The sequence below is a fragment of the Mus pahari genome, chromosome 13, assembly GCF_900095145.1.
Source record: "Mus pahari chromosome 13, PAHARI_EIJ_v1.1, whole genome shotgun sequence".
NCBI lineage: Eukaryota > Metazoa > Chordata > Mammalia > Rodentia > Muridae > Mus > Mus pahari.
In genome coordinates this window covers 67,244,682-67,254,852 of record NC_034602.1, presented here as the reverse complement: position 1 = coordinate 67,254,852, position 10,171 = coordinate 67,244,682, and the positions used below count along the sequence as shown (strand labels likewise).

At 40.6% G+C, this 10,171-nt stretch overlaps 1 protein-coding gene across 1 annotated transcript in view; it reads right to left on the bottom strand.

The window, feature by feature from the left end:
• The window catches only part of Srp72 (signal recognition particle 72), a 27,626-nt gene that overhangs the window by 13,658 nt on the left and 3,797 nt on the right, over positions 1-10,171 (bottom strand). The window contains exons 3-9 of the mRNA XM_021211315.2: positions 9,798-9,921; positions 7,936-8,079; positions 7,747-7,858; positions 5,941-5,972; positions 3,796-3,920; positions 3,647-3,704; positions 466-597 (exon numbers count right to left, since the gene is read on the bottom strand). Coding sequence (XP_021066974.1) covers positions 466-597; positions 3,647-3,704; positions 3,796-3,920; positions 5,941-5,972; positions 7,747-7,858; positions 7,936-8,079; positions 9,798-9,921 — 727 coding nt within the window. The remainder of the gene's footprint in view (positions 1-465; positions 598-3,646; positions 3,705-3,795; positions 3,921-5,940; positions 5,973-7,746; positions 7,859-7,935; positions 8,080-9,797; positions 9,922-10,171) is intronic.

Here is a 10,171-nt window from a genome sequence, read left to right as displayed (position 1 = left end):
CACCATGTGGTTGCTGGGATTTGAACTCAGGACCTTCGGAAGAGCAATCGGGTGATCTTATTCGCTGAGCCATCTCACCAGCCCAGAACTGAACTTCTTATCAGTTAAAATTTGTGACACATCAAGTGAAATGAAAGCTGGATCTTAGCTCTGAGTGGTGTCTTTAAAGATTCCATTGTAATTAAGAAGATTAGTAAGGAAAGGGCTGGGTATGCAGCTCAACAGCATGAACAAGGCCGAGGTCAATCATCAGCAATTAGACTAAACAGGAAAACACGCCTCTTCCAGCTGTTACCACTCTTAAACTCACTAACGCCACACGCTTAGAGAAGTGGGAGAATTACTTAACAAATTATTAATACTAAAGAAGGAAATAAGACAAAACACAAAGAGATCATACAAATACCCATTGTGCCTCATGTGCCAAGTTGTTCAAGGTCAGCCAGCCAGAAAACAGAGACTTACCTGGTTTGTATACATGGCAAGCAAAGCTTTGTTAAACTCTATGGCTTGCAGTTGTCTCTTTGAGAGCTTGAACTCTACTCCTTCTGCATTGGTTAATTTCACTTTCTTCTTAGAGTCAAACACATTTTGGTCCTGACAAAGAAAAGTCCACCCACCATTAGCAGAAATTTCTACATACTCTTTTGTGACTCTCCAAAGAGACTCTCCTTTCCACTTATTTATTTCACATATACATAGCAAGAAAGCTTGGATACACCTACTGGTTGGGGTGCCTAAACTAACAAGAAGTACCCACATTTGCCTTGGGTTTTGGCCCACATAGAAATCGCTGCAGTTCAAAGCTACTAGGACACACATTTTCCCAGTCTAGTTATAGCTATGAAAAGGCAGACATGAAAGTCGTCTTTAGAGAGAAGAACAAGATTTTTGTTTTATCTTCCCATTGTTGACTTTTTGTTTTTAGGTTTTGGTTTTCAGAGAGGGTTTCACTCTATAGCCCAGGGTGGCCTGGAATTCCCAGCTGTTTCCTTCCTGCCTTGGCTGCTAAAGTGCTGAGGTGACAGGAGTGAACTGTCTTGTCTGTCTGTTTGGTGCTTTTTGAGGACTAAATCAGGACACCACAAATCCGAGTCACTTGAGACTACAAAGAATGTACCTGCAGTTTCTACAAACCATGCCATTTAGAGTTGAGATACACAGTGGAGAAGGCACCAACCTTGCTTGAATTGTGGCTAAGTAAACCCCTGTGTTTCTGCAGCAGCACCCATGGAAGCCACTCTTAGCAGGCAATATGAATATAGTGCACTCACTATTTCCTTTGCCTAAGATCTCTTTTCTCAACTAGGCAGAACACGAAGAATCAATTCCTTGCAGAGCAACCAGTGTGTGCGTTGCCCTCTGAAGGCTCTGAGTTCAACCCCCAGCATGACGGGGGTGGGGGAAAACCAAAATTATCGAGTAGCTTGCATTACTTAAGAAAGCAAGACAACTATGCCATAAAGCATTCTGAAAGCAAATAGTTTACTTGCAAACATGTTCTTACTTTTATTTTTTGAAACAGTCTTATGTGGTTTGAGGGGGAGGGGGTTTAAGTCAACATTGAATTCTTGATCCTCCTGCCTCTACCTCCCAAGTGCTGGGACTACATGTGTGAGCTACTACTCCCCAAATCCCCATGCTTTTGAATCAAGTCTCTTACTGATTTATAGACTAGGTAAAAAATAAATCCTACTTAAAACAAAACAAAAAAACCTCGATGCTTCAAACCAATTTGAAGCCAGAAGCAGTGGTGTGCTCTAACAGAAGGAACCCTTCAATCCTGGAGCTCACGGGCAGCCTAGGTTGACAGAACAGGACCCTGACAAAAAGAGGTGTTTCCTAATTAGTGCTCATGGATTACTTACTTGTTATAAATCAATTCTTCATGCACACAATGTGAGACTTCTCTCAAACTTTGTCATGACACTTTTTGAAAAATTGTATTTTCAAGGTCTTCCATATGTCAATATCATTTAGTGTAATCTTAAATTTTATTTTTGGTACTTATCCCTTACTCCCAAATCATAAATTTTTCTTCGTATGTAAAAATGCTGTTATTTAACTTTTAACTCTTCAAGATTTGGCTTAAATTTACCAATTCAGAGACCTTTTGTCAAATATAATAGTTAGGAATTATGAAGACAAGAAATTTAACATACATAATTATTTTCAACATAAGAAAGAGGTGGGCTGCCCACCACCCACCTCTAAGGCAGGGTCTCACTCTATGCTGTGGGCTCAGCTTCCGAGTCCTGGGGTTATAGGCATGTATTACTAGCCTGGCTTCTTGGGATGAGACTTAAGAATTTTTATTTGCATGAAGTATTTTAAACATAAAGTAAAAAAATAATAATGTGGAGTTAGGCATGAGGGCACACACTTTTGATCCTAGCACTTGGTTTAGGTCAGCCTAGTCTACACAAAGCTTCAGGATAACCAGAGAGACCTTGTTTCAAAAAGAAAAAGAAAAAGAAAAAGAAAAAGAAAAAGAAAAAGAAAAAGAAAAAGAAAAAGAAAAATACCCTAATTGAATAAAGTTCAATGTATAAATTACAGTTAGGTAGAGATGTATATTTAATATTTCATAATTCTTCCCCACAATTGTATATCTGATTTAAAAAGCATTCATCCTGATAAACATTTCAAAATCCAGTACTTCTGCTAAACTCAAATGCTAGCATCAATGTTTAGAAACTCATGCCATACCACCATCCCACATCTGGGGACCTCTATCACAATACAGAGGTACAATAAGTTCCAGGGACAACCTTTGGTGTCAGAAAATGGTATCTGAATCCATGTTCTAACACTTTCTGGCAATGCCTTCATACACATGGCTTCTTTTAGTCTCCTAGGCACTGAACAGAAGGAGTACTACCCAAAAGGCAGAGTATTTCAAAACTCCACATGGGACAGGGACGATGGCTCAGTTAAGAGAATGCACTGCTTATTTAGAAGAACTGGGTTCAAATCCTAGGATCCACATCGGGTAGCTCACAGCCATCTATAACTCCAGCTCCAGTGTGATCAATCAGACAACTCTGGCCTCCCTGGGCATCTGCACTTACATGCATGGACATACACATACACACATGTAATTAAAATGAAATCTTTAAAAAGGAAAAATTGCGTAACATAGCATGATAAACCAAACATTAGTTGCGTCTCTTATTTTTACTAACTTGACTTCGAATCTCAACTTGAACTGTTTTTCCATCTAAACAACGTTGCACTTGGTGATTAGTATCATAGTAATTTGATTAGCACAGCACTCTAAGTTACAAGTGCCTACAGACACACCTGCAATTTTTATAGAGGATAGGTGGGTAGGACAAACCAAGCGCCTACCTATACCTTGTCCCCTCCCTCAGGAAAGGAGTGTAAAGCACCCATGTATACACAGAGGCTCTGAACCTTTAAAAGGTAAAACTTTACCAAAGGCCAAGGCCTACAGCTACAAAGATGATTCACTACCTGAATAAACACGGCAGAAACACCAACATTATGAATTAAAAATACTCTACGATTTTGCTACACCTGAATTTCTTTTTGTCATGGAAAAAAAGATCACACCCTAGAATAAATCTGGAATAATTATGTTCTCAGCATAAACCACTATGTAGAAATTCCAGAGAGTTCATACCTTATTAATGGTAATGATGTTATTTGCGATTACAGCAAGAAGTGCCACATCTGTTGGCCTGTGAACAAGCAATTGTTAATACCAAAACCACTTCCAACAGCAGCCCATAAAAGCCCCGTCCCCGGCTGCTGCTGCATTTTAAGACTCACTTCAGTTTGATTATCTGATTGTAAAGCTGCAGAGCCTCCTCTGTCCGACCCTGAAGCTGCATGATGTATGCCATCTGACCATGGATGATGGCCAGTTCCGCCTGGGGGTCCTCCTCAGCCCCATCCTAAGTACAAAGACAGACACAGATGGTTTACCAAGTGATTTAGATATCTGAAATAGATACAATCCTTATGACGCCATGGAACTTCAGGAATCTTCCCTGAGTCTCAGTTTTGAGAATTGCCACTATAGAGAACTGTGTATGGGACAAAGGGAAGGAGATCTTGAAAGAATATGGTCACAAACAACGTGGTAGTCAGTAACATGTGTTTTTAATAATTTCTCCCCAAATTCCTAAAAGGTTTTCTTGCAAAACAAATTTTAAAAGAATGCTGCTTAGGATTGGAGAGGTGGCTCAGTGTTGAGAACAAACATCATTCTTTTTTTTTTTTTTTTTTTTTTTTTTGGTTTTTTTTTGAGACAGGGTTTCTCTGTGTTGCCCTGGCTGTCCTGGAACTCACTTTGTAGACCAGGCTGGCCTCAAACTCAGAAATTCACCTGCCTCTGCCTCCCAAGTGCTGGGATATAAGGCGTGCACCACCACGCCCGGCTCAAACATCACTCTTGTAGGGGCCTGAGTTCAGTTCCCAGGACTCACCTGGCAGCTCACAACTGTGTGTAACTATATTTCCAGGGAATCCAAAGACCTTTTCTGGACTTGCTGGACATTTGCTCTCACACACAGAGACATATATATTAACATAATTAAAAGCAAAATAAATCTTAGGGGCTGGAGAGATAGCTCAGTAGTTAAGAGTACTGTGTGCTCATCCAGAAGTCCTGAGTTCACTACCCAGCACCACATGGTAGCTCCCAACCACCTACAGTGGGATCTGATGCCCTCTTCTGTCATGGAAGAGTACATGGAAATGCTCATATATATGAATCTTTAAAAGAAATAAAAAGAGCACCAGCACCAAACATAAGAAGTTCACTGCCTGGACTACAATTAAAGCAAGGAGCAGCTGGGCTGTTGTCACAGACCTGTAATCCCAATCACAGGGACACTGGTCAAACCCCGCCTGGGCTACAGAGCAAGTTCAAGTCCAGCCCAGGAGACTTAGAGAGACTCCCATCTCAAAGGGGGGGGGAGGGGTTTGCTGGGAATGTAGCTCAGCGGTACAATGCGGCCTAGCATGCATGAGAGCCCTAGGTTCAATCTCCAACACTAAAACAAACAACAAAAACAAACAAACAACAATAATAACATAAAAAAACAGAGGTAGATAGCTTTCTTAATTCATGCTAGAGATGAAGCTAATGTAACTTACACAATGAAGAATCATTCTCCAATCCTAGCAGGAAGATTGGCCGGGATGCACGCATAGTGAATATCCTGTTACTTTGTACAAGATTTCACTTTGACTTACATGTCTGTGGAGTGGCTGCAAGCCATCTGACCCGAGCCGGGCACTGTACTCGGGTCCTCGGGAAGAGCAGCAGGGCTCCTTACCCTTTGAGCTGCGTTCCCGCCCCATCTACTGTCTTATTTGAGATGGACTCTCACTTGCTTGAAACTTGCTGATCAAGGTAGGCTGCGGGCTCCTGGGATTTCCTGTCTCCACCTCTGGAGGGCTGGGATTCATCATGCCCATGAACACAGCAAATCCAATCCATAGCATCGGCTTACCGAGCAGGCCATATCTATCTCCCCTGCAGCCAGTACGTCGCGCTCTTTTACTAACCTACACTAACCTGGTGAAGGTACACTGGCTGGGTGCTATGAGATGTTTAGTCCCAAACACATGATTTCATTTGTGCTTGATAGAGAATATTAAAATTAAATATTTTAATATAAATATAATAGTTTTATTCACTATTATATAAGCATAAATATTTAACATTATATTTAATAGTATATAAATATAAAATTAAATAGCAAAAGAATCACAAGTGCAAAAAGATGCTTGTTTTAACACAAATTATATAGACTGCACAGAGGGACTTGCTGAAGGCAAGTTAGAAATCAGTATGTGCATCCATGTGAACCAAATGCACAGCACCATCTTCCCCACAAAGTCGAATGAAACCTCCTAAACTAGCATCAGTCACAAACATCACATTTGGTTTTTTTGAATACTTACTGAATCTTCTGAAAATGAACGGCGACAAAGATCTATAGGAAGAAAACAGTTTTAAAATCAGCACCATTGGGCATCTCCTATTCCTTTCACAGTTCCAAAAAAAGCAAAAACTAGTTCCTGAGCAGATTTTAAACAGTCTACCAACTGACATCTGTTCTTGGGCCTAGGTTTTTATAAAATTTTTCATTTTAGATGTGTGTCTGCTTGCATCTGTGCATCTGGAGTTATATATGGTTGTAAGACATCTAGTGGGTCCTGGGAATCAAACCTGGGTTGTCTGGAAAAGCAGTCGATGCTCTCAATGGCTGAGCCATCTCTCAGGCCCACCACAGCTTTTTATGTGAGGACTGGACTGGAAGTGAACTCATCCAGGGCAAGCACTACTATCCCCCCAGATCCCATGAACAATTATTAACGACACAGAAACCCGTGCTATTTATAAGTTCTTGTTCTCCTAAATATCCCTTCAACTGATCTGTTACTTTGTTTTTTGAGACAAGATTTCTCCAGACGATCCTGGTTTTCCTGAAACTCTCTATAGACCAGGCTGGCTTCAGACTCACAGAGATCCGCCTGCCTCTGCCTCCCAAGTGCTGGGATTAAAGGTGTGTTCCATCACCACCCCCGTTCAGTTCATCTTTATGCAAGCATATATGTGAATCTAACCTAAATACTTTAAAATTCTTTAAAATTCTAGAAATGGAATTCCTTTATAAGAAAGTGCACCAATTCCAGCACCTGGGAGGCAGAGGCAGGCGGATTTCTGAGTTCAAGGCCAGCCTGGTCTACAGAGTGAGTTCCAGGACAGCCAGGGCTACACAGAGAAATCCTGTCTCAAAAAACAAACAAACAAACAAACAAAAAAACGAAAGTGCAAGTGTATGCCTGGTGCCCACGGAAGCCAGAGGAAGGTACCAGGTCACCGGGAACTGGAGTGATAGCTGGTTTTAAGTTAAAATTTTAAATTGGCTCCACACCACCCAAGCCTTCTTTCACTCTTTCCTCCTACTTTCCTATTTTCTATTTTGGTGCTGGAGATTGAACCCCCAGCCTCTTGTTCGCCTAAATATCCCTTCAATTCATCTTCTGGATTGTTTTTTCGAGAAAGGATTTCCAGAAGACCCTAGCTGTCCTGAAACTCTCTATAGACCTAGCAAGGGGCTAACTCTACCCCTAGCACCTGTTTTTGTATCAAAGTCTTTAAAGCATGAAATGCATGTAGAAACATAATAAATGGGCTAAAATATCCTTGAGTGTTAGTATATACAGTTTATATATACACATGTACATAAGAGTAATATGTATTACTTAGATAGAAATAATAGAATAACAACTAATACGTATGCAATGATTTTCTTTAAAAAATTTTAGAATGTACATTTATGGCTTCTATTCTGTGAATGTGTACACATGCATGTGCGCATGCTATCTCCTGTGGAAGCAAGAAGATGCCCTGTCAGGATTAGTGGCGAGTGCCCTTGCTCGATGAACCATTTCACTGGTCCAGAAATTATTATTTTTTTTTTTACATACTGTTTTGTAACAGTAAAATAATGCCAATTATTTTATATTTAGTATTCATATAGCCCACTCAAAGACCTACTCTTTAAACTTTATAAGCTTCTTTAACTCTTAAACAGAAATAGAGATGGGGCCAATGGGAAACAGGCTAGATAAACTCCTCAAAATTCTCACTACTCCAGCAACTTTCACCAAATAATTTTACAAATATCAAATGTAATTTTGGGACTGTCTAAACTTATATAAGCCACACTGTATTTATAGACAGCATTAAAAACTCCCAACCTTCAGCTTTTTGCAGGATTTTCATGGCCTGGGTCAGCTGGCCTTGCCCGATCAGTGCACATGCAGCGTTGTAACAGAGCTCGTGTGTACCTTCTTGGAGACCCAAGTTCTCCTGCCACAGAGAGAAATGCCCGTCAGACAGTAGGTGAGCGTTCCTCTCGTGGCTGTGTGGATCAGAAGCATACTCACAGGAACCACTTTTTCCCAGTTGCTTTGAGCGGCAACGACGGCTGACAGGTTTGTTTTTCTCTCCTCATCGTAGTCGTCCTGGGAGTTCCGGACAAGATCTCTGTACACGGCCAAGCACTCATCGTAGCGTTCCAGACGGTAGAGCTGAGGGCCAAGCGAGAGGTCAGAGGTGGCTGACACAGTCTTGGTTTCCAGACCACTAATGCTTTCTGGAACCACTATGCAAGCAATGTTAAAACACAATATGGAAACTGGGCGTGGTGGCGCACGCCTTTGATCCCAGCACTCAGGAGGCAGAGGCAGGTGGATTTCTGAGTTCGAGGCCAGCCTGGTCTAAAAGTGAGTTCCAGGACAGCCAGGGCTATACAGAGAAACCCTGTCTGGAAACAAAACAAAACAAAACCAAAAACAAAACAAACAAACAAACAAAAAAACACAATATGGGCAAGCCAAGTGTTTATCTTTATATATTTTTAACTAGTTTTGTGTGCTAATACTTAGAAAAAAAGCTACTTGAGAAGAATCTATATTATAGTACATATATGATTTTTTTTTCTGAGACAGGGTTTCTCTGTGTAGCCCTGGCTGTCCTTGAACTCAGAAATCCGACTGTCTCTGCCTCCCAACATATTTGAAAGCTCTTTATCTTAGCTAAATGCCTAAAGTTTGTGAAAGGAAATCTTTGTATAGAAGTCTATGCTGTTACCTAAATTGCAATGAAAAAGAAAAAGCCACACAAAATGATTACTAAGTGCCAGTAAACAGAAGAAAAAAAATAAATGCTAACCAAAGACTTAAAAATCCCTAGAAGTTCACTTTTTGTTACTCAGCAATCAGATAGTGCACATAATGATAGGAGTACTAACAACAAAGTCATACAACAAAGTCAAGTTCATCTTAAAGGACAGTAACAGGGTTGGGTGTGGTGGCACATGCCTTTAAACCCAGCACTCAAAAGGCAGAGGCAGGCACATCTTTGTGAGTTCAATGCTAGGCTAGTCTACACAGCATATTCCAGGCCAACCAGAGCTATATAGTAAGACAGACCATTTCTCTAAACAAAATAATAAACAGGAAGGCCAGTAACAGCTGCTACTCTGGATCAGTTAGTTCCCTGTGTATGACCTAGACTGGTCTCCTGGAATTCACCCCAGAACTACCCAGATAGCCCTCTGTCTGCTCAGCATTAATACCACTTTCAGATCAGGCTTAATTTTGTCTCAAATTCTTAAGAGACTGGAGAGAGCTCTGTGGTTTAGAGTACTTGTTTGTTCCAGCAAAAAACCTGGGTTTAATTCCTAACACCTACATGGTGGTCCACAACCATCTGTAACTCCAGTTCTAGGGCATCTGATGCTGTCTTTTGACCTCCATAGGCACAAAACAAGCATGTGATGTACATACTATATATGCAAGCAAAATACCTATACATATATAAAATGAATAAATCTAAGTTTAATACATTTTTAAAAAGTATATTTTCAAAGGGCATAGTTTTACAAATAAAATATACAGAGTATAGAAAAAGTCTCCCAAGTCCCTATCTTTCATAATTGTCCTATTTTAAACTTAGAATACTAGTTTAATATTGGAAATACTGTCTCAACTACAAACATAGCTCAATGGTCTTTACCTTTCTAATCAGTAGTTCAAATGTTACAAATGTTATTCATGGTTTATAGAATACTCTATGCACAACTCTTCCAGGGAAGAGCGAGAACAGAGAGTATACCCAAACCTCAAGAACTAGTTTGATGGCTAATTCTCTGGAGCATGAAGATTTCCTCATTCCTGCTCCATGTTAGGGGTAGAGCAATGTTTATTTGAGGTGATTGCCAACAGATATTTAAAGCAGTAGTTACCACTTGTCCATAAAGCTCCTTCAGTTTGTCTGTCTGCTGGGTGGCACTTTCTATTGTCTTCAAGGCATTCTCAATTCTGTTCAGCCTGTACTCGCAATATGCCTTCTCAAAGGACAAGGAGTTGCTGAAGGAGAAAATCAGAAACAAAACCAGATCTGATTATCTAGTAATGTACAACACTCTATATATGCCAGATTGCTCTACGCACTTGATACATGTGTAGCTTGGTTTTGCTACTTTGTGGGCTCTTTTCCCACCCTTTCTATCCCGCTTCCATCACCAATCACTTAGATAGGAGAGAAAGAAGGATAGGCGGGAAGGAGCGAGGGAAGGAGGGAAAAGGGAGAGAGGAAGGAAAGGAGGAAGGGAGGGAG